This window comes from Eupeodes corollae, chromosome 1 (assembly GCF_945859685.1).
Source record: "Eupeodes corollae chromosome 1, idEupCoro1.1, whole genome shotgun sequence".
Classification (NCBI taxonomy): Eukaryota; Metazoa; Arthropoda; class Insecta; order Diptera; family Syrphidae; genus Eupeodes; species Eupeodes corollae.
In genome coordinates, this window is record NC_079147.1 from 123,546,751 (window position 1) to 123,572,785 (window position 26,035).

The following is a 26,035-nucleotide window of genomic DNA, read 5'->3' on the forward strand; positions in this document are numbered from 1 at the left end:
ATGCTCTTTGGCTATTCACCGTCAAAAATCTCTTTGTTGATTAATTGTCAAGCACAAAAAGCTGTTTTTTGATTTCACATATTGGCTTGCCAGTATCCCTGTTCAAAGTTAAGGGTCTAACTATAAAAAAAACTTCGAAAATTGTTTTTTTTCTCTCAATTCAAATTCAATGTCCATAGAGACAAATAAAAGAGAAACTGTTTTAATTTCCATGATCTTTTGGTCCCGATGTTACCATAATTCAGTTTTTATTGTTCAAGCGATGTAAGATTTATGATTTATTGATATATTTTAGATATGCAAATAAAAACCAAAGTTATTAATTTTTCCATGTTATATTTTACTATTTCAAATAAAACAATTCACACATGTTGAAAATGCATTTAAGAAAATGAGAAAAAATAAGTTAGGTTGAGTTAGGTAAGGTTAGGTTAAAGTCAAACACACTTAAGCCAGTTCAATGGCCCATTGTGATACCACATGAACCTTGAGGGTTCCTCCTAAGCTAAATGCAACCAACTGTAGTCCCTTACGAAATGTGATAGGCTGATTATGCTGATATGGTTCACATTGTTTAGATCGTGAGAGAAGAATTCTCCTGTTTAATTCTTTCATTTTTAAGCTACCAGGAATGAAGTAAGTTCAGCGATTTATTACTTGAATTTGTCCACGAGCCGTCTCCATTTTTCAAGCAGCTTGGCTTTGCTGGATTAGTTGAAAGAATTTACCTTAACCTGGAGGTTTAGAAGTTTCTTCTATCGTGCTACAGAAGGATTGCCAGGAAGATCGCTTAGATTTTCTTAGTGCCTTCTTATAAATTCATAGGGAATCTTTGTAAGAATTGCAGAAGAGAGGCTTGTCTATCGGATTTGGCTCGGTTAAAGAGTTTCCTCCATTTTCTTCTGAGATAGTCAAGCTCTGAGGCCCATCATTGTGGTTTCTTCTTTTGTCTTATGAGTATAAATGGACAAGCAATTTCTAGTGATCTGGTCATAGCTGAGGTGAGGTGATCGACTTTGTTGTCAAATTCGTTAGCGTTAGATAAAGGACCAGATAGTCAGATTTTAATAAACTTTGTAATAAGTTCCTGTATGAAGCCTAGTCAGTTCTTCGAAAATTTCGAAAAGTTAATGGACTAGGGTTTTCATCCACATTGATATTGAACTGGATATATCTAGGATCAGAGAATGCGTGTTCTTTAGATACTTTCCAGTCCATGATCATATGGCATATAGTATCAGAGACAAGAGTTATGTCGACTTACTAAGAGGTAAGTACCAAGAATATAATCAAAGAGAGACTCACCTCTGTGGTTGATATTCGTACTCCCCCATACCGTGTGATGAGCGTTCACATTGCTCCCAATAATTGTTGGGATCTTTTGCCTTTTCGCTTCAGTGATGATTCTCTCAACTATTTCTCCAAGGAGAAGGCCAAGATACACCGACACTAATGAGAAACTTAAGTTGCTTGTTTCCAGCGAAGCTACGGTGCTATATTTATCACTGAAATTGTGGAGTTATAATAGAGACCAACTTCCACCACGGTCTTGTTTTGATCTTCTGAGGATTAAACCAAGAGTTCGTCCTCGCTTAGAAGAATCATGTTAAAGTCGTCCTCAGTCTCCATTAAGGATTGACTATTGTCGTCTTTTCAAGAAGGTAGAGTCATGATTGGAGAGGACATGGGTGCATCGTCACCCTCTGGTGTCGAATTTTGATGGATTCGAAACCATAATTTAAAGAACCCTAATTTATCAGGCCTCAAAGGGCCAAAGACTTTTTATTAGGTACCACAATGGCACATCTATAAAGACCCTCCACTTCCTCGAGCTTAGAAGGGATATAATGCAAACCTCGATAACTTCGAGAAAGTCCTCGATGCTAGGAGGATCGATTGGAATCCAAATGCAAGCTCTTGGTCCGCTAGAAATGTCTTCCTTAGCTAGTTTCACACCTGGCCAAGCTTTACCTAACCGGCTGACAGCAAGCTTGAACAAGTCACAAGACCTATGATCGCCAAAAACCATGAGTTTCAAATGACCTCGATGCTTAACCCCATCGCTTATAGAAGGAAGTGGTCCTCGAAGCTCTCTCAACACGCTTAAAAAGCCACCCGCTTTGCCTTGACCAACTGCCATCGCTCATCCGATATTGTGCCATCATCATCGCTCCTGTCAGTGACTGGAGTGGAGTCTTTCCCGATCCTTGCTGCAGCAAGAACACTGTTTGCCCATTAAACTCGAGCGGGTTGCTGCGGTACCTTTGCTTGCCACCTTTGTTTATATAGGCTATTTAAGAGTTTCTCCTTTCCATTTCTAGATGTGCTTTCAGTAGTAGTGGTAGAGCCATTCTTCACAACCCTGCCACTAATGGAATAAGGTATCGCTACCTTCCTACTCTCATTGCTGCCAACAGCAGAGGAGGTTCCATGGATAGCCACTACTCCCCTCTCTGTGCTGGCCGCAGGAGATACGGCGGCAACAGGCTTTGGAGCCAAACTGCCACCCGGTCTTGAAGAAATACCGGTCTCATAATTTTTTTTCTTTTTTGTTATTCATTCTTGGTCCCACGGTGTGCGAAGAAAGAGAGGTCCGTCTGTACAGAATCGCATTATACAGATAAGGCTAGATAATCCGGAGGTCGCCAGGTATCCGGATACTCCATTAGAGACTGAGCTATTTTTTTAATTGGACCCCCGCCGGGTATGGTCATCAGCACGGGTCGTTAAACACCTTAGATCCAGCCCAATAAAGATAATAGGTGGTTAAAAGGAAAAGAAAGGGTAAGGAGTCAGTTGATTTTCAGAACATCATGCTAATCGGTAAACATTAATTAAACTAGGTGACTTAGGGTCGGAAGGAGCACCGGAGAAATTAACGCTGTCTAGCTTTTTCGCTATTACAACGTGGGAGGTTGGATGGAAAATGGTGACATAAGCGTTGGCTTGTATGCCTTGTTTATGTGGGAGGAGTTGATGATTTTGGAAAGGTATAGGGATAAGAACGTCATAATCGGACACCATCTAATAGGAAAGCACGTCCCGAAATAAAGCGTGTTCTAAATAACTTTTGCAGAAGCTGTATGGCCGAGAAAGAGGAGGAAGCAATTCTTTACCTGCCTTGCTTTAGCTCAAAAACGCAAGAATTACCTAGGAGAATTCTTCTTTTACGATTTAAACGAGTTAAATCATATCAGCATAATCAGCCTCTTACGTTTCGTAACTGAATTAAACTGGTTCCATTGAGCTTAATGGAACCCTCAAGGTTTATGTGGTATCACAATGGGCCATTAAACTGGCAGAAGTGTGTGCGATTCCATCATAGTCAGCCACTTTAACCTAACCTTTTCTAACCTAACCTAGCTTATCTTTTCTCATTTTCTAAAATGTATTTTCAATATTAATTGGTATATTAAATAGTTAAATGTAACATGGAAAAATTACTAAATTTGGTTTTTATTTTCATATATAAAATATATCAATAATAAATAGCATAAAATCTTACACCGCTTGAACAATAATAACTGAAATGTGGTAATATCGGGACCAAAAGATAATGGAAACCTATTTTTCTTTGTCTCTATAGACATTGAATTAAAAGAAAAAACAATCTTCGAAGTTTTTTATAGTTAGACACTTAGCTTTGAACAGGGATACTGGCAAGTCAATATGTAAAATAAAAAACATCTGTTTGTGCTTGACGATTAACCGACAATAATCTTTTTGATTCAGGGGTCGGTCTTATTTTAGACAAAAAACTAAATTGGAAACGCAATGCACAAGAAAGAGCCCAAAAAGCGACTCTAGCGCTCTGTTCTTACAATCTATTGGTAATAAATGTTGCTTACAACCCTGAATCACGCATTAGCTTTAAAATTAAATTAATTTGGGTGGCGCAACAGTCCTTTGGGAACCAGGGCCTAGTGACTTACAACTCTCAACCATTCCTGTGTGCGAGTACTGTTGTCAGGAATGGAAGGGACCGACATGACAAGAATTACTCTTGAAGGATTTGTCAATTCCTCGCATGAGGCAGTACCCGCGAAAATTATTTTTTTTTTTAAATTAAGGTGGCACAGGCAGGGATTGAACCCAAGACCCCTTGCATGACAGTCCAACGCACTAACCATCATGTCACGGGTACTGGCACGCAAAAGCTATACACATCAGTAATCAGACCGATTTCAATGAGCGCTCTGGCAGTATGGCGGACGGCTTTAGACATTGTATATATATTTACTATAGTACTCTCATGAAGAGGAACGATCAAAGCGACATCTGAGAGGCGTGGAGATGATTGAATTTGATCCCTTTTTTATACCCCCCAATAGTTGAGAATGAGGGAAAATTCAACAATAATTAAAAAACAGAAAATAGAGAAGAACATATGCAAATGTAGTAGGAGATCGAGGGAAATAATAACAACAACGTTTTGACATTATATGTGTGGATGCATATTATACTTGAAGAGGAAAGTTTTTACGGTTATACTTTTGCAAGAAATAGAAAAAGTATTATAAGATATACAATAACAACGCAAAAAAAGGTAGTGAATATAATATATATTTTCTAATATATTTGTTTTTCAATTCAATAGGGTGTTCCTGATATTTGTCTTTATTTTTGATACGACTATTAAATCAAAAAAAAATATATTTTATCTTTTTTATACCAAAAATGTAGTTTCATGTAATTCCTTTAGTTTGTCCGTTTTAAATGTTTATGTATATATATTTACAAAGGGTGAATTTTTAAAAGTTATATGAAAGTTAAAAACAAACACATACAATTCGGGAAAATGCATGAAATCTTTATTTGAATGGATAGTACGGTCCATATAATTTAATTTTTGAAGATTATTTCATGCAGATGTTGAACTTGACCGCGCCTCAAGGGGTCCATTCGCTTAGTCCAATTTTCAATATTTTAATTCAATAAATTGTAATAAATTGACTCTTTTGTTTTCAAAAGGATTTTTCTCTTGATTAGCTTTTCAGTAATAATTTTGATTTCGTCAGTATTTGCAGTTAAATCTCCAACTATCTACAAATTCTTTAGTAAGATCTCATATACTAGAGTCAAATGGGCTATTTGTTTTGATAAGATATCTATTTTTGAGAAGTTTTTGTTGCTAAATTCCGAGACATGCTAACTAAAATGCCCGCCGAAAAAAACTCTTGAAACAAGGTGCAAACTCGGCATGAAATGCACTTACAAGTGTGTTTGTATCTTTTACAAAAAAAGACCTTAAAAGATTAAAACCGAAAAAAGTAAAATATTCTGGACTATATGAATCAAAGAGTGCCAAAGAAGCAATTAATGTTATCATAATGATATCTCCACACAAGAAACACTTCCATTCTGTCAAAATCATGATCTCTTATGTATATATATATCCAATTAAGCCATTGACACCTGTAAGGTTAATTTTTCAACCTAGTTTTATATTATATTGTATTTATTTATTTGTATGTTTTTATATTAAAATTTAAAATTCAATGCAGTACACCCTATTTAGCCGTTAAAAAACAAAAATCGACCTAGTTTTGAATAAATTTTAATTTTTGATTGTGTTTGTACCTGATGCGCACAAATAACTAATAATACGCAAGAATAACAACAACAACATAACTGACTATCTTGAAAGCATCATATGCCAAATAATGGCAACATTACATTTTCCAAAAAAAAATTAAAATTTAAAATGAAATGAGAATTATTAATTTCAAAATACCTACAACGATATTGTATACATAGCTACAAACATATTTATCTGTATATGCGAAATATGGCAACATTTTATTTTTAACAAAAATTGAAAATTGAAAATTTAAAATCTAACGACAATTTTTAAATTCAAAATACCTACAACGTTAAAGTTTACAAAGCTACAAGCATATGAATACATATGCAATATGCATACCTCCTCTATATTCACACGTGAAAGCAAAAAAAAAGTAAACAAATATTATTCCTTTTTGGTTTGAAGTTTGTATTTTGGCTATCTCCCTCGAACACATCATTCCGTCTTTAATAATTTTCTCCTCATTCTTGATTTCCTACCAAGCATTTTGATACACGCAGCGCCATAAACGGCGTGGAGATGAAATACAAATTTTCGTCAAATAGGAGTACTATAGTAAATATACATATATACAAAGTCAGAACTCAATCCGAAGTTGAAGAATGTGCGATTATAAATACATGCATTTATTTAGATAAAATAATAAAATTATTAAAAATAAATAAATTTATAAAATGTAAATTCAGCTCTATGTATATCAGTATTACCTACAAACCTTTTAATTTCAAAATAAACTTATCGAAAATATAATATAATTCAATGTCAAATTCAGGTTAAGATACATTAAGCTTATATACATTACGATTATACATACCTACACATTTTTTCTTTTGTAATAAACTTTTGATTGAACGCAACATCTCAACGATTTGCTCTAATTATACTCAATTTATTTTTTTCTTAATTTTTAGTATAAAAATTCTTGTGCAAAATATGCATGGAAGAATCCATCCTTCAAATCTAATGTAATAAAAAATTTTGCATTGTGAAATTTTGCATCTGAAAACTTCTCCCATGACCGTCATCGGAAATATGTCTTTGATCATTTTCTTGTTTAATCCTCTGTAATCGATTTACAGTCTGTATTTCCCGTCTTTCTTCTTGACCAAAACTATCGGGCTGGCATATTCTGACCTACTTGGTACCACGACTCTTTCATCTAGAAACTCTTTAACCTGTCCATTCACTGCGTCCCTTTTTGAAGCTGCCAGTCTTCGCGCCTTGCGGAAAACTGGGATATTATCTGTCAACATTATGTTCATCTCGATGATTTGGCTTGTAGGCATCTATCATGTCATTCACTACCTTTCGGTTGTTTTCATTTCCTCCTTTGCACTTCGATTCACTGTCTCTTTCTGAAAAATTTCGTTTGCCTCTAGACTGCATTCGTTCTTCGCACTCTCTTCGTCTCTACATTTTGAATCGGAAGCCAAAAAACTTGCAAACTGCAACAATCCTTCGGATTTTTGAAAGCAGCAAATAAAATAAAAGGAATTAAACCAAAGGTAAACATTGAGTTGACAATCTTAACTCTTAAATGTCATTTCCAAAACCTTTTAAGCCCACCTATGAAGGATTTGTACTTTCTCAACAGTAGACCAAACCATTTTAATAAAGCATTAGATAAGCCAATATCGACCTCAGAAGTTGAGGAAGCATTAGTTAGGGCGAAGGATCTAAAAGCTCCAGGATCAGACCAAGTACCCATAGAATTTTATAAATACAGTTCAACAGAATTCAAGAACACGCTAACTGAAACATTTAATAATATATTTGAAACTGGAATCGTACCGATTGGTTTCAAGCAAGCAATAATTTACCCGGTTTTTTAAAAAGGAGACTCTAAAGATCCAGCCAACTATAGGGGAATTTCACTGTTGAACTCATCAGCTAAAATTTTCTCAAAAACCAGCTAGAACTTTGGATCAACGAAAACAAGCTACTGAAAGAGTTTCAAGCTGGATTTCGTCCTGGTTATGCCACGGCCGATCACATATTTTTGTTACGCAGCATAGCCGCAAGTTTTATTGCTAAAAAAACAAAAGTTATATGCTTTCTTCTTAGACTTTAAAGCTGCTTTTGACACCTGTTTGAGATTTAATACTTAAATTATTTGTGCGTAGTAACATCAATTTAATTTACAACCTAAATTTATATTTTTTACAAAATCTTATTTTCTAACATATCACAAACATAAATGAAGTATCATATTATTGAGCCAGAATTCTTAAAAAATAATTAATACAGTCCGCTATAATTGAATTAATTAAATGATAAAAAGTGTTTGTGTATGCCTGCTGATTATTATATGCATGCCTATAATCGTAGGTACATACAAAACTTGGTTTTGACTATTTTCACGTGGTAAAAAACATTATATTGACTGATGTGAAAAGACGATTAATAGTTAATTAATTTTAAATTTCGTTTGGTTATTTTATTTTTGTAAGATGAGTTCTCTAAAACAAAAAAAGGGGAATGTTAAGGGACGTTTGACTAGAGGTCGTGATTTCGTGAATACAATTACAGTTGAAATTTCTCTGGAAATGTTAGAAATACGGTTTAAAAGCTTAAACGAGACTTATTCAGAATTTTTGTGAGTTTTATAACGAAATTCTGGAAAGCCTTACAGAAGACAATGAAGAACTCCAAACTTACGAGACTGAATTTGGCATCTGAATCGCGTTACTTTGATCCTCATGCGATGTTGTCGGTAGCAATTCGTAAAAAGCAATCGACATCAAGATTGGAAGATGATGTAAGGGTTGTTGAAAATTTGGCAATGCAACAAACCACGCTGATTGGAAAACATAACACGACAACGGAGCCGTGTACAATTCAGCTTCCAAAGCTTGTCGTCCAACCGTTCTCAGGGGATTTTAAAGATTGGCCATCGTTTAGAGATTCCTTTACGGGATCTGTTGATCAAAAAGAAAACCTAACGGCTGTAACGGCGCGCTAGACCTCATCAAACACATTCCGTTATCCGAAGCAAATTATTTTGAAGCATGGGAACGTTTGGAGCGTAGATATGATCGGGTACAGCTTATTGTTCAATCGTTTATCGAGACATATTCTTCTCTTCCCAATGCAATCTTTGGTAACGTGAAAGTACTTAGACAAATCTTAGACACTGCAGATGAGGTTATACGTGGGCTTAATGCCGTTAATTCTAATGCCGTGATCCATGGCTTATTCATTTGCTTTTAACTAAACTAGATGTTGACACTAAACAAAGTTGGGCAGAAAAGATCGGTACACGTGATCATTTTTGGAAACGCGATGTGTTTCGAGGAATAAACAACAGCCTAATATACGTCCGCATTTTGTTGAATCTTCTCATTCAAAACCCGTATGGCAATGTCCTAAATGTCAAGAGCAACACAACTTGCCATTTGTCGCTCTTGATGCTGAATCACGTCGGTCTTTTGTAGAATCGAACTCTTTGTGCTTTAATTGCCTTCGTCCTGGACATGGGTTGGTATATACATAAGTGCCACTCTAACTTTCGCTCTCGTGAATGCCAGTCGCGTCACCATTCACTTGTTCATCCGTTGTTGTCGTCACAAAATAGTTCCTCCTCTTCATCGCAACCACAAACCGCGTCGCACAAATCGACTTTAGATCAAGCTTCTTCCTCATCTGTTGCACCAATTATAAACAACCACTCGTTAGATGTAGCAATCGGTAGACAAACCATTCTTCCAACAATCTTGGCTCAGGTACAGAATTTCAAAATGAATTTGCAAAGTTGTAGGATCCTAGTTGATTCAGGCTCTCAGGTTTCATTTGTGGGTGAATCATTTGTTCAGAGGTTAGGAATTCCACGCAAACATGCTCGTATCCCCATAAGTGGGGTTTCTTCTTCGGATGTAGGCTATACGAAAGGTGTTGTGTCATTGACATTAACTTCTCGATTTGATAAAACTTCTTTGGTCATTGATGCATATGTTATGCCTAAAGTAACCTCTAACTTGCCTTCTTGATCGTTCGATCCATCTCGGTTGCTTAATATTCGTGGCTTGGAATTAGCAAATCCATCGTTCAATTCGTCCAGTTCAATCGACATTCTTCTTGAAGCAGATAAACTATGGAGTATTTTCAAGGGGGATCAAATTCGAGGAGCAGAGGGGTCTCCTATAGCCCAACATACGTCGTTTGGTTGGGTTATAACAGTGGTGTTATTCGAGGCGGCTTCAGCATCGGTGAATCAATCTTTAATCACGTCACTTCACTCTTCGCTTGATATAGATTTTCTGTTGCAACGTTTTTGGGAGTTAAAGGAAGTCGTGCCTCCTAAAGATAATTGCTTTGATGAGGATGAAGCTGAAATTCATTTTCGTAACACATTTTGGAGATCAATCGACGGAAAGTACTCCGTACAGCTCCCGTTCAAATCTCCTTTTCCCGTTTTCGGCGATTCGTTAAAGCTAGCGGTTAATCGGTTATATTCTATGGAAAGAAGGTTTCATCGAGATAAAGCCCTGCACAATTCATACTCAAACTTTATGCAAGAATATCTTAATGTTGGACATATGACTCGTATTCCTTCAAATGAGATTCATACAGCTCAAGGAAAACACTTTTACCTGCCTCATCACGCGGTTTTAAAACTCGATAGTTCCATAACCAAGTTAAGGGTTGTATTCGATGGGTCAGCTAGGGATTCATTCGGAAATTCACTATATAGTCAATTACTTATTGGTCCTCCCATTCAAACGTAAGCGTTTGCTTACGTTTTAGACAGCATAAATACGTTTTCACGGCGGATGTGGTAAAGATGTTGCGCCAAATCTGGGTAGAAGACGAGCACACAGACTTCCAGCGGATTGTTTGGCGGGAGAATCCCAACGATGAAATCGGACATTTTCGGCTTCGGACGGTTACGTATGGTACGGCATCGGCTCCATTTCTCTCCGTTCGTGTTTTAAAACAGATAGCAAACGATTACAAGGCGCAATATCCAAATGCAGCTCGTGTTCTTACTACAGACGTATACGTTGACGACATCATTACTGGAGCCAATTCATCGGAGGAGCTGATGAGTTTTCAATCTGAATTAGTGTCTCTACTATCCAACGCCAAGCTTGAGTTAAGGAAATGGAACTCTAACTGCTGGCCACTAATTGCTAGATTACCTAGGGATGATTGTGAGTTTTCTTGGTTCGATGCCGATCCTTCAAAAACAACGATAAAGGTTTTGGGTTTGCACTGGAGCCCCACATCAGATGAATTTTCGTTTCGCTTTTCTAATTGTATCGTTTGCCCACCAACAAGACGTTCGCTTTTGTGAGAAATCTCTAGCATTTTTGACCCTTTAGGATTCTTAGCTCCATCGGTTATTTTGTTTAAAATATTATTCCAGGAATTATGGTCGTCTGAACTTAAACTTGGGTGGGATGATCCCTTACCAATACATTTATCCAACAAATGGTTGACCTATCGAAACGAACTACATTTCTTCGAAAAGCTACGTATTCTAGAAACGCATTCCCATCATTTGAAAGTGTCGAATATCATGGATTCTCTGATGCCTCATCGGTGGCTTATTCTGCTGTTGTTTATGCGCGTTGTAAAATTTCTGAAAGTGAATATAAAACCATATTAATAGCGTCCAAAACCAAAGTCGCTCCCTTAAAACCTGTCTCGATTCCTCGACTTGAGCTATGCGCTGCTCTTCTTCTTTCGCGGTTACTGAAAATGATAAGATCTTCGATTTCAATAGACTGTCCTTTCTTTGCGTGGTGTGATTCGTTGGACTACATTCGTTGCGAATCGTACAGCTGCAATCCTTGAAACTATCCCTCGTCATGCTTGGAACTACATCGCATCCGAATCAAACCCTGCAGATTGCGCCTCGCGTGGTATTTTGCCATCAGGAGTAACAGATCATCCATTGTGGTGGAGTGGTCCAAACTGGTTGTCGCTGCAAAACGACATTCTTAGGGTGGGAGGGCGCCTCAAACATGCTAATATTTCGTTTAATTTAAAACACCCAATAATTTTGCCTAATAACCGTGTTTCGTTTCTTATAGCAGAAGACATTCATAATAATCATCTTCATCCTGGTTTATCGGAAACCTTCGTTATAGTTCGTCAAAGGTATTGGATATTTGGAAGTCGAAACCTTATCCGAAAAATAGTATCAAGGTGCAAAACTTGTTTCCTGCAAGGTAAATTCACATCCAAGCAGCTCATGGGCGAGTTGGCATCGCATCGTATACAACCTACTAGGCCCTTTACAAACACTGGATGTGATTATGCTGGGCCATTTGTAATAAAGCCGTCCAAGGGACGTAAATCAAAACTATCCAAAGCCTATTTTGCAATCTTTGTGTGCATATCAACTAAAGCAATTCATTTGGAGTTGGTAAGTGACCTAGCAACCCACGCATTTCTAGCTGCCTTTAAGCGATTTGTGTCCCGTCGAGGAAAATGTGCAAACATGTATAGCGACAACGGCACAAACTTTCAAGGTGCACGTCGCTGTCTTAACGAGATGCAGAAGTTGGTCGTTTCACAAGCCCACAATGAGGAGATTGCCTCTCGACTTGCTATGGACGGTACTGCATGTCACTTTATCCCTCCCTCAGCACCCCACTTTGCTGGGTTATGGGAAGCAGGCGTTAAGTCTGTCAAGTTGCATTTACGTAGAGTTGTTGGATGTTCTATTTTAACATTTAAAGAACTTTATACTGTTTTAACACAAATAGAGTCTGTTTTGAATACTCGTCCTATTTGTGTTATTTCCGATAACGATTTAAATCCATTAACTCCCGCACATTTTCTTATAGGAGAACCCTTCACTGCTGTTCCGGAGCCAAGTTATCTGGATATCCCTACCAATCGTTTGTCTCACTGGCAGCATCTCCAGAGTATGGTCCAAGGATTCTAGCAAAGATGGCACGCGGAGTACATAACATCACTCCAAGAAAGACCCAAATGGCAAAGGAAGGTATTAAATTTGAAGATAGGAGATCTTGTCATTATACGCGAACCTAATTTGCGCCCAACAAGGTGGATACTTGGAAGAATAGAAGCCGTACATCCAGGCTCTGATGACCAGATACGTGTAGTCACAGTCAAGACTGCAAATGGAACATATCTACGACCAATTACAAAACTAGCTCCTTTACCGAAGTCCTGAAACTCGTTCCAGGGGTGGGATGTTTGAGATTTAATACTTAAATAATTTGTTCATAGCAACATCAATTTAATTTACAACCTTAATTTATATTTTTTACAAAATCTTATTTGCTAACATATCACGAACATAATTGAAGTGTCCTATGTTTGATTAAAAGTTACTCAAGAGTAACCCAGTTAATTTTTTGTTAAAGCCTAAACAGTAACTCCGAAATTCTTTCTCTCTTACATTATACATATGTATTTACACACACACATATTTTCTACAAAATATACTCAATTGTAATCTTCCTAACTTCTAACCTCATGGCCATCGATCATTTTGGAATCCGATCGTTGCCATGGTAACATATCAAATAAACATGTGCATAACATTTATTTCTTTTTTATTCAATTAGTTAAATTGAATAAATTGGTAATTCAATTAAAAATTATTTGGGTTTTTTCGCTGCTGCTTGTTCTATCGGTAACAACACCAGTGATCGCAAAAAATGTTTTACAAGCTATATAACTATGGTTTGAGCCACCAATTTGGTAAAACCTTAGAAAGCTTGTACGATGAAACTAAATCAGCTGTATGGTGCGGAAGCGATTTGTCAGAGTGGTTTACAACAGAAGGTGGAGTCAGCCAAGAATGCAACACAAGTCCATCAATTTTCGCCCTTTACATCGAAGACATCATTGATCACCTCTAATGGGAATCACTTTCGCAGGAATGCATATTAAGGCTTTTTTGTACGTCGACGACATTGTCATTTTGGCTTAATCACCCGAATCTATGAAAATGATGATTAATCGAGTTGCGGAATACTGTAATCTTTGGGATCTTAAGCTTAACCTAAGCAAATCAAAAATTATGATATTCAAAAGTGGTGGAGGTAGAATGTCCAGAGCAGAGAAATGGGTATTTTCGAGAGAATCAATCGAAGAAGTTAAGCAATACAAGTACATAGGAATGATTTTCAGCTCAAATCTGAATATGGAAACTCATTTGACTGAAAAACTATCTCAAGCTAAGTGTGCAATTAATTCAACATGGAGAAATTGTTTCCAAAGTATTATCGCGCAAGTTATAAACACTGTACCTCAAGCAGGAAATAAGAGGAAATAATAATAATAATAAAATAATAAAGATAATAATAACAAAACAAGATAACAATAAAAAAGAACATAACAGATATTTTATGACCAATCAAATAACAAAATAAGATAAACATACAAAAATTAATTAACCAACACAAACATATAAGATACAAAAAGTAATTAAACAACACAAACATAAAGGAAACAAAACTATATAAATAGATGCAACACGGAAGGAGTTTCCAGTAGTTACAGAGTAGTACGTAAGAATTATGCATGTAAGCCTATTTAAATATTTCATCTTGTTGAATAGAAAATAAAGTTAATATTTAAAAATATATTTTTTTGAATTAACCTTTTTTATTTTTCCGACGGATAAATATAATTGGGGCTCAACCGGGATAGCTCATTATTAACGTAAAAAGTGAAAGTGAATAAAATAGTAATATTTACATAAGTACTTGTAAATACAAATAAAAAAAAAAAACTTTCAAAGTGAAATTGAAGCTATCAGCCAAATTTGTTTATAAATAGGAGAAAAACAAAGTATCCTGAAAGTGTAATCAATTGTGAACTAAAAGGAAGACACCAGCAAAATGATTCCCGTTCGCTCTATAAAGCCATTATCCAGCAACAGATTGGAGAACAGCAATCTAAGAAGCAGAGAAAATTATTGGTAAATTATCGTAAGAAAATATTTTTAAGAAGTGAAACAAAAATTGTTAAAATGTCAACAACTATAGATATAAAACAAATAATCGAATTAGCTATTGAACAGGCTACTACTCAAATGCAGAATCAAATAGATGAATTAACAAACAAATTAGAAAGTTTAACAGTTCCAAATAATGTAATAGACCATAAAAAACAAACGATAGATCCACAAATACTAGACAATGAAAGTCTTGACATTATTAAAAGTTTACCAACTTTCGAAGGTAGCAATGAGTGATATGTGAGTTGGCGAGAAGCTTGTCAAAATAGTATGAGTCTCTACACTCCTGGTAGTAGACGATATTTTGCTGCTTTAAGCATAATGAGAAACAAAATAGTTGGTCATGCGAATTCAGTTCTTACCAGTCATGGTACGGTACTTAACCTTGAGGCAATTTTAAGTAGATTAGACTTCGCCTTCGCGGATAAAAGACCAATACACGTTTTAAATCATGAATTTAGTATGATTACACAGGGCAGAAGAACGTTAATAGAATTTTATAATGAAGTTACGGAAAAATTGACATTAATAATAAATAAAGTTATAATGACATATGGTACTTATAATGAAACCACTGAGAAATTCAATGAATCATATAGAAAAAATGCATTAATAGCATTTATAAATGGTCTTAATCAGACAATGTCTGATACGGTATTTAGTATGAAACCTGAAGATTTGCCCAATGCACTAGCCCAGGCTCAAGAGTTAGAAAGCAACAAAACAAGAAGTAAATTTCTGAATCAATACAATCAAAGAGATAATATAAGAAACGAAACCTACGGTAATACATTAAGATACCAACAAAAACCCCAAAATAGTTATCAACAAACAAATAGGGCTCCACCAAAGTCCAGAACCAATGGAATTAGGATCTTAAGCTTATAGAAAAGTAACTCCACTGGAAATGCAAAGGTTTAGACAGGTACATAATAATAAGAATAATCTATTTAGTAATACTTGTAATCAATTTAATCAAAATAGGAATTTTAATAGAAATTTCAGTCAGAATAATAATCAAAATGATAATATTAAAAGAGAACAAAGTGTCCAATTAAGCTCCCAACCACCAAACAAAGTAAGAATAAACAACATTCAAGAGAATCATTTTTTTAGAAGGAACGTGGGATTACCCCACATATACAGAAGAATAAATAACGAATGGTTAAAAATATTAATAGATACTGGAGCAACATCTTGTTACACGTCTCCAAAAATATTTAGTGATAAGAAAACGTTGGACATTAATAAAAGAGTAAAAACCGTGAATGGGTTTACAATTATTAAATATTATTATGAAATATATATTTTTGATAGAGTGGTTCGATTTTACGAAATTGAGAACCTAGAAGCAGATTGCTTGATAGGTTACAATCTTTTGCGAAATGCAAATATAAATTTAAATTTAGAAAGAAATTTATTGATATACAATAATAAAGCAGAAAGGATGTTCATGGATGGCGAACCATTGCCATGGGAAAGTAATATAACACAAACAGGAAATAAAATTAAACTTACCTTAGAGTCATCAAGTACGACTGACTAACGTTCTATTTACAGTCTTGAACCACGCCTTAATAACCAAGTAATCGAAAAAGTACCATCAGATCAAAACGTTGATATTCTGAATAAACAAGTTCGTTCCGTTATCTGAAAAATACATTCCAAAATAAATATTACATTGCCATTCCGTACAGATGTGGTGGCAGAAATAAAAACTAATATAGAATCACCAATATGGACAAAACAGTATCCATATCCATTAAGTGCGTCAGAATTTATAAACAAGGAAATAAGTAAACTGCTAAAAGATAATATAATTAGGCCAAGTAAAAGTCCATATTCAAGTCCAGTGTGGGTAGTACCAAAAAAAGGGTTCAACGAAGATGGAACACCTAAGAGCAGGTTAGTCATCGACTTTAAGAAACTCAATGAACACACAATAAGTGACAAATATCCAATCCCAGACACAAATGTTATTTTAAGCAATTTGGGAAAATCTAAATACTTTTCAACGATAGATTTAGAAAGTGGATTTCATCAGATATTAATGAAAGAATCTGATATTAAAAAGACTTCATTTTCCGTTAATAATGGTAAATACGAATATATACGCTTGCCTTTTGGTCTAAAGAACGCACCTTCTATATTCCAAAGAGCTATGGATGATATTCTTAAGCCATACATCGGAAAATACTGTCATGTATACATTGACGACATTATAGTTTTTTTTCAAAAAATATCGAAGAACATACTCAACACCTGAATGAAATAATAAAAATATTGAAAGAAGCTAATATGAAAATATTATTAGAAAAATCTAAATTCTATCAAACAGAGGTGGAATATTTGGGATATGTTATCAGTGAGAATATAATTACTACCGATCCCAAGAAAATTACCACAATTAAAGAATATCCAGAACCAGAAACTCTTAGACAATTAAGAAGCTTCTTATAGGAATGACAGGATATTATCGTAAATTTATACAAAACTATGCTCAGATAACTAAACCCTTAACAATTCATTTAAATGGTGAAAATGGGAAGATATCAAAAAAACAGAGTAAAAAATGTAATATAAACATTGGAAATGAGGGTAGAAAAGCATTTAATAAACTAAAAGAATATTTAGTCGAAAATGTAAAGTTGACACAACCAGATTTTAAGAAAAAATTTATATTAACTACTGATGCCAGTAATGATGCAATCGGAGGGGTATTGTCACAAGACGACAAACCAATTATTTTCATTTCGAAAACGCTGAATAAAACAGAGAAAAGTTATGTAACAAACGAAAAAGAACTTTTCGCAATAGTATATGCGCTGGCATGCTATAATTGAAGAATATGCACCGAAAATTATATACAAACCAGGTAAAGATAACATTGTCGCGGATGCCCTAAGCCGACAAAACTTTAATATAATAACAAATTCAAGTCAAACTATTCATTCCGCTGAAAGCAGTGATAACATACAAATAGAGACGACATCCATGCCTGTTAATTGTTTTAAGCAACAGATAATATTTAATAAAGGCAATATAAGTTCAGAAAATATTGAGACATGTTTTAATAAATTAAAGAGGTATACAATAACATATACAAACACAGATCAGGTTATCACTCTATTTAAAAAAATATATAGTTACAGGTACAGTATGTATCTATGCTTCAGATGAAGATCTATACGAAGTTAAAAGTAAACTTCTCGAAACATTCAGTAATAAATTTTTACGATCTAAAATATATGCACAGGATATACCGAACAAAGAAGACCAGTTGAACATAATCACTGATACACACAAAAGAGCACACAGAGGAGCTCTTGAAAACTATAATCAAATAAAGACAATATACTACTGGCCAAACATGAAGAAACAAATTTCTTCATATACAAATACCTGTGTTGTTTGCAACGAAAACAAATACGATCGGACACCAATAAAATTTCCTATAGGTACTAAACCCATACCAGAAAAGAAGGTGAACAGCTACATATAGATATTTTTTATGCAAGCAAGGAAATATACCTTACAGTCGTAGATAGTTATTCAAAGTTCTTAGTCGTACATCCTCTTGAATCTAAAATTGGTATCGAACTCGAATTATTAAAAATTTTAAATATATTTCCTTATGCGAAAAACGTTATATGCGATAACGAATCCGTTTTTAAATCCGTGTTCTTTAAAAATACTTTAGAAAGAAAGAAAATTGAAATATATTTTGTACCAGTTAGTCATTCTACGACAAACGGACAAGTAGAACGTACTCATAGTACATTAATCGAAATAACACGCTGCATTAAAGCAGAATACAACATAATAGATGATAAGCAGGCAGTGCTTGAGGCAGCACATAAATATAACGAAGCGGTTCACTCTGTAACAGGCCTAAAACGCCAGGAAGTGTTATTCAACAAGGTAAATCACAATCTTAGGGAGATTTTGAAAGAAAATCAAGTATGTTAAATACACATAATGAAAATCGTGAAAGTAGAGAGTTTAAGAAAAACGAAATAGTTTATGTGAAAAACCACGGCACTGAAAGAAAGAAATTAAAAAAGAGGTTTAATCGTACCAAAGTATTAGATGATAAAAAAGATCAAATATTAACTAACAAAGGTAAAATACATAAAGATAATATTAAATCATAAATTTTTTGCAGAAAATGGACTTCATAAAACATATTATTATTTTTATTACAATAAGAAATATTATTTTAATAAGATCAGAGGTAATAGATTATTCTAGGAGTGAATATTTACTTATAGAAAATGGTAAGACAGCAGTTTATAAAGAATATGGAACATTATTCCACATGATAAACATTACTTATATTAATGAAATCATAGCGGACTTAGAAAAAGAATCAAACGTAGAAAACTTGAAGTATGATTTTACCACCTTAAATTTAGACGAAAACGCAGAAATAATGTCAGAAATATCCTTAATGAGGACACTAATAGATGAAGTTAGAATTACCAGGTTCAAAAGAGCAATCAATACTATAGGAACAATACTTAGTTGGATATCAGGAGTACCTGACCATGATGATCATTTACTAGTAGAAAACAAATTAAATGAATTAATTTATAATAATAAGCAAGCAACTACCAATTCACAGATCTTTTAAGCTATCCAAGAAATTACTAAAGTTTTAAATACTGAAAAAAATACATTAAAAACAAAAAGATTACAAGAAAGAAACAAATTAATAATACTAGAGTTACAAAACCTTATTCAAACTATTGCTTTAAGCAAAGCTAAAGTTTTAAACCCAATCATATTAAATAAAAAAGATATTCAAAAAATAACAAATAATGAACATGGAACTATTTCAATATCCGATCTTTTAGATGTTAGTGATTTCAAGATTGTTCAAACTAAAGATGTCATAATAATATTAATAAAATACCCAATCATTTATAAAAATTGTAAAATATTTGAAACAAGAGCAATCGAACAAAATAAAGAAAAAATAATAATTGATAAGAATATAGCAAAATGCAATAAATCATTCTACAATATTAAGGATTGTAAACAAGAAATCAATTTATATTTTTGCAAAATAAATTACGAAAAATCATGTCTTTCAGATTTATTAAATAAAATCCCTACCAAATGCAATAAAACAAATGAAATTCAAAAGGAATTTGAAATTATAAAAGATGGAGCAATTTTATTAAAAAATAACCACACTGTAAATAATGATAAAATTAATGGTATTTATTTAATAACATTTAATGAAACTGTAAATATAGATAATAAAAACTATACAAACCCTACTCAAAAAATACTTAGCTATATAAAAACACATGCCATAAATGACTATGTTGTTGAGTCATACATAATAGACCCAAATACTGAACTAAAATTTAAGTTTGAGAATATTGACACATTAAGTTACTTAAATATAACAAAATCCGAGTCAGTTATTGGAATAAGTACTATAAGTATAATCATTGTAATTATTATTATACTAACCTTATTTTGTAAGAAAAAAGAAATCAAAATCAACAACGATATACCGATGCAACATATAATCGTACCAACGGCTCCACAACAAGAGATGACATTAGAAAAAGGACTTGCCTTGCTTCAGAAACAAATTGATGAATCGGGACGATTCATTTTGAGCGATGGGGGGAGTTATAAACACTGTACCTCAAGAAATAAGAGGAAATAATAATAATAATAAAATAATAAAGATAATAATAACAAAACAAGATAACAATAAAAATAGAACATAGAACAGATATTTTATGACCAACCAAATAACAAAATAAGATAAACATACAAAAAGTAATTAACCAACACAAACATATAAGATACAAAAAGTAATTAAACAACACAAACATAAAGGAAACAAAACTATATAAATAGATGCAACACGGAAGGAGTTTCCAGTAGTTACAGAGTAGTACGTAAGAACTATGCATGTAAGACTATTTAAATATTTCATCTTGTTGAATAGAAAATAAAGTTAATATTTAAAAATATATTTTTTTGAATTAACATTTTTTATTTTTCCGACGGATAAATATAATTCACACAGTGCAAAATACCAGTAGCGAAATTCGTTTTGTTCTATAGTGCCCAGGCATGAGGCCACTTATACTTTGAAACGGTGGAAAAACTGTTAAGATATTACCTTCGTAGAACATTTCAACTACCCGGATTTTCACCTAATTATATGTTGATGATTGAAACAGGAATGTCCGCTTTTTTTATTCAAACCCTTAAACTCAATATCAACTATTTACTTTAATTAATATGGATGCAGATAGATTACCACGGAAACTTATTAACTTTGCAGTCACCAATATAACCCAATGGAAGGAAACCCTTTACATATTTATTGAGCACATAGATTACAAAATGCGAATAAAATGGAGAGAAGACGCAGATGCCTCCACTCACAGAGAAATTTACAGGACCTTGGAACATAACTTTTTTAAGGACTGTCATAGCACCCACAAAATTTCATATACCTTTAGAGCAAGAGGAGACGTGCTTCCGTTAAATTTCATACCCCAAAGAAGTGATCTACCATTTTTTTGTTCAATATGCAACATGGTAAAGCGTGAGGATTCCGTTCATTTCATAGGAGTATGCCCAGCATTTAAAAACATCAGGAGGAGCTGCTTTGGGAAACCAAGTTTGTCACCCGAAGAAGTGAAAAATGCTTTAAACGGTCCCGAATGTTAAGCTATCGACAAATTTTGCAAGACTTCACTACCTTACCGAAAAATGATAGTTGATGAAAACTTTTGAACTCAGATGAATCGGCTTAAACATAAAAAAAAATCTATATTAACAAATTGAAATTTATGCTAACACACTTAAATAGTATTAATATTAAATTTAAAAGAAAAAAGAAATAATAAGAAGATGGCTTTTAGCCATGTCCTTATGATAGATAGGATTTAAATGTTAAAATGTACAATTATCTTATGTAAATAAATCTATTTTTGAATTGAATTGATACTAGGAAAATTGTAAATACAGTTAGTCGTAAAACGAACATGTTTATGACTTATTCTTTCAGCTGGAGATCTTAGATAAATACGTAGTAATCGTGCAAGAAATTGATGGACAAATAATCGGCTTTTATAGCTAAGAAATAATCTTGTAAGGCTGATTAAGTGGACATTACTAAATTTTATTTATGTGCAAAACGCATTCATAATGTTATTGCACTTCTGAGTGAATATCATATTGTACCATATTATCTTTTCATTAACATAGGGCATTAACCATTTTTTTGAAATTTATTTTTTAAATCTGGTGACGAACAATAATTGAACTTTATCAGAATGCTGACTCTATTTAAATATTTTGAAAGAAAACAAATTATTGATTTTAATATATTCTTGTCCTCCTAACAACACAATAAAGGTTTTTTCCAACAGAGTGAATGGAAGCGAATTTCATTATATAGGATTTTTATCAAGAAATCAGTCAACACTTTATAAATATATCATTATACTAAACATTTCAAATAAATATATTCTAACCTTTTATAATTTTAGGTAAAAAAGCACATACTACTAGGGTATTTTTCAAGAATGGCATCACCTCCAGAAAGTCCTATTGAGGACATAGTCTATGAATTGGAACCAACGCGTATGCCTAAGGTAATTCCTGTTGCTTTGGATGATTTGTGCCGTGAAACTAAATTTTCAAAACAAGAAATTCGTGTTATGTACCGAGGATTTAAAACTGTACGTATAATATCTACATGAAACATATTTAAACTTCACATAATTATAAACACTTTTATTTAATTCAGCTCATTATTACATATGTATATATGTAAAGGTAGCATAATACTTTAGGAATGTAGAAACTCTGCAATAAAATTCTTTCGTTTTTTTTTTATCTTCTTGCCGTAGTATTTTACGCTCTAGAAGGAGAAGATTTCATGAAACAAATTATCAAAATTACCAAAAATGTATAAAAACGCACAATAACTGTTGTATAAAAAACAACTGTATATACATATATGTGAATTGTACTATCATGGAACACAAAATAAGGTTCGCAAGGCAGACCATGATGGCGCTGCCTGTACGAAAAGTAAGTGTGGAATCTAACAGCGACTGGAAGTAGAATAAGATTAGATATGTTAGCAGAAAATTGTATTCATTTGATTTTAGATTTTCTGTTTTTGTAAAATCTGAACATTTAAAAGCAACGTTTTCAAATTTAAGTTTTGATATAATGCTTCGTTGCCCTATTTTGAATGTTTCCATAGCAAATACATTCCATGTAGGTATTTTTTATATTTGTATTGTCTAGCATCTAAATTTTCTGTGTGAACTCACCGTCAACTTTCACAGCGTCAATACTTTAGATTTTGACAATCACTTTCTTTAATAGAAACGACTATGTTAATGTTGAAAAAAATTAAAATATATGCCATGCATGTACATATACCTATTTGAAAACTTATTTTCCTATATTTATCCGTTTGGAAGCAGATAGGTACAGAGTTTAATTAGGTTAATTAATTAGTACGATAGTACCTATCTGTTTATTGGCAGATTGTTGCGAATGTAAAAAGTTAAGAAAGTTTCTAGGGAATAATTTTGTTAAATTAATGTATTAAAGCCAAAATCTATTTAAGAACCTATAATCACAGATAATAAATATACAGATGTCTCACCCTTATGGCGAGAAATGATATATGAAACTGAAATCAACCAAAAAATAGCTTTTTCAAAAAGTTCAACACATTTACTAAATGAATACACGAAAGCGATTTTTAGGAGCGTCTATGGCAGCGCTGCAATTATGGTCCAAATTGCGCTAGCCCAGGCAACAAAGAGTGAAGATGATCTACCTTCTTGCCTTGCTCCTTTATCTGACTTTGCAGCCCTGTTAAATGACCTTGAATGCTCAACAACAAGGCTACAATGTCAGGCTGCACCTCTGGTGCCTTAGGCACAAGAGGCCTTTGCGACAACCGTTGGTGGAACCTGTCTCGTATTCCCATAACACCATTTGGTCGTAAGAGAATTTGGGATTCACACATTTTTGTGTTGGAGCCTGTCGAACTGTTTGGCTTCCATTCTTTGGAGCCGCCCTTCTCCTACCTCAGAGACTTACTCGGGGGGTTCAGAGTCGACCCCTCAGAGAGTTCATTATCTGATGTCGTCACTTCCTTACTTTGTTTTGGCAGCTTTTTTTTCAAAGCTGCTCGCTTGGATGGATTTGCTCTTTTAACAAGGTCTGGTGTTGGTGTTTCCATCTTCCTCTGGATTGTTGATGTTTGCGGGTCCGAAGCTATCTTCAGAATCCATTTTTTTAAAATTAAGTTTCATTCATTAATTCTTAAAACTATCTTAAAGCTAGAAAAAAATTCATAAAATTTGCGTAATTAACCATGACTTACAACTAACTTACTGGTCCCGTTCGGACACTCTAAGTTAAACTATAATAGGTACCTAATTCTAATGCCTTTCGGCCTTATGATCTATATTATTGATATTTATTTTTTTTGTATTTATTATTTTTAATTTTTACTTAAAAACTACTTAAATTAAGGTCCTTAAAATAAAACTTAAAATAACTTTAACCACCTATTCTACCTTTAAACTACTTAAAACTAGAATAACCACAACACTAAATCTAACTCTCTAACATTTTTTGTTTTTCATAATTTGTTGTCCTTTTATTATTATTCCATATATTTTTTATTTTAAATGTTTTTTAAATTCTGTTTTGCTTTTTTTTGTTTTGCATTATTTATTTTTGTGCCACCGGACACAGGCCTACTGAACCGAAGGAGTTCGGCTCCGCCTTGTGCCATGAATGACGTTCCGATCATACAGGAGTCGCATATCCACGGTTTGTCGACTGACGTTGAAGATTAGAACCAATCTATCCTCTATCAGACCGTATCCGTCTAAAAAGAGGAATGTCTCTGGTGTAATGAGTTCGCTCAAGCGTGTACTCTTACAATACTAGTTGATCTTGCGATGTGACCTCGAACGAGTCATATCACAAAATTGTCAATTCTTTTGATTCGAGCCCCATTGAATTGGATCTCGTTGGAATAGTAATGCTGCTCGGTAAACAAGCCGGTACAGCATCGTAAACACTGCTGCTCGAACACCCGAAACTTCTCCATTTAGGAACGAAGTTGCAAAGTTAAACCACACAGGACAACCATAAAAGATCTTCGGCCGTAGGATAGCCATGTAGCAAATTACCTGCACAATGCACTCAAGCCGACTGCTGTAAAACAGCAGTCTCGTCAAAGCGAAGGCTTCTCTGGCCCTGGTGCAGCATTAATATGTCTGTCGAAATATAAATACTGATCTAACCAGATACCGAGGTACTTTACTTTATTTTTGCTCGCTAACCGCTGCCGTGAAGATTAACGATGACCATCTTGCGCCAATTCTTGCACGTATCCCTCGTGGCCCATTTATTTTCAGTTTCCAGTCGTCGCAATATCGCTGAATCTTGTCGAAATCACTCTACAAGAGCAATCTAATAACCTCAACCTTTTGGGTCGTTCTGAATGCAATTAGATAGTCGGCGTTCACAATTGCATTTGTATGTCTATCTATCAGATCCCTGGTGTAAATGCTGAAGAGAATCGGCGAATTCACTGCTCAAGAAATTACATTGGTATTTTTAACAAAAAACTTTCTACCGTTAATCATATCATTAAATATATATAACATTGAATTACCTATGCTAAGTCTGCTCAGTTTTCATTGAAGACCCTCTAACTATTCGTCTCAAAATACTTTTCCAAATCAACCAGAACAGCACCTGTGTATTGTTGTTTTGATTTATTCCATTGGATATCAGAAACGAGTTTAGACGCAGCATGAATTGTGTCATGACCCGCCTTGAACCCGAACTGTTTATCCGGAATTATTTTGTTGTCCGCAGCCCACTTAGTCAGAGCCCTATTAATGATCTTCTCGAAAACTTTGCTGATGCTCGGAAGAGGACTTATCGACCGAAGATTTGACGGGTTGGAGTTGTCCTTTCCCTTTTTCGGGAGAGGATGAACCACAGCGGTCTTCCAATGCAATGCAATTCAGTGCATTATTGAAGAGCGTGGTGTAAATGTCAATTGCTTTCGTCGGTTAATGTCTTAGTACAACGTTGGATATACCATCGACACCTGCTGTTTTTTTATTTTTTATTGAATTGAAGATGAGTTGAAGCTCAACCTTCGTCACTAACAAGGGACTTGGTCCCGTTTGCTCGGCGACTATGACATTTGCCAAGGAATCGTCATTGAACCGCATGAAACCGCGGTTCTCAGATCGCCAATGTGTGATATCATTACGGAGGTAAAAGTGATTGAGTAGAGCTCTGTTTTCCAGGTCGTAGTTGGGGCGAATGCTAACATTCACCTTGTACACTTGCTGGAAAGCAGCTCCCACCGCCTCCACTTTTTCCCTCGGATCTTCATACTAGGGTCACTCGAATTAACTGACCGGATCTTGCGGTCCCAGTACTTGTTAATTGATAACCTG

At 34.3% G+C, this 26,035-nt stretch overlaps 1 protein-coding gene across 7 annotated transcripts in view; it reads left to right on the plus strand.

The window, feature by feature from the left end:
* The window catches only part of LOC129943158 (Kv channel-interacting protein 1-like), a 141,303-nt gene that overhangs the window by 62,010 nt on the left and 53,258 nt on the right, over positions 1-26,035 (plus strand). For 4 of the 7 annotated variants that reach the window (XR_008781237.1, XR_008781226.1, XM_056052456.1 and 1 more), the window contains one exon: positions 22,061-22,252. Coding sequence is in view for 4 of the 7 variants with exons in the window: in XM_056052456.1 (XP_055908431.1) it covers positions 22,061-22,252 (192 nt within the window). In the remaining 3 variants the exon portion in view is untranslated. Of the gene's footprint in view, positions 1-22,060; positions 22,253-22,423; positions 22,639-26,035 lie in introns of those variants that run through there. The other 3 variants (XR_008781228.1, XM_056052662.1, XM_056052594.1) reach the window with 2 other exon arrangements.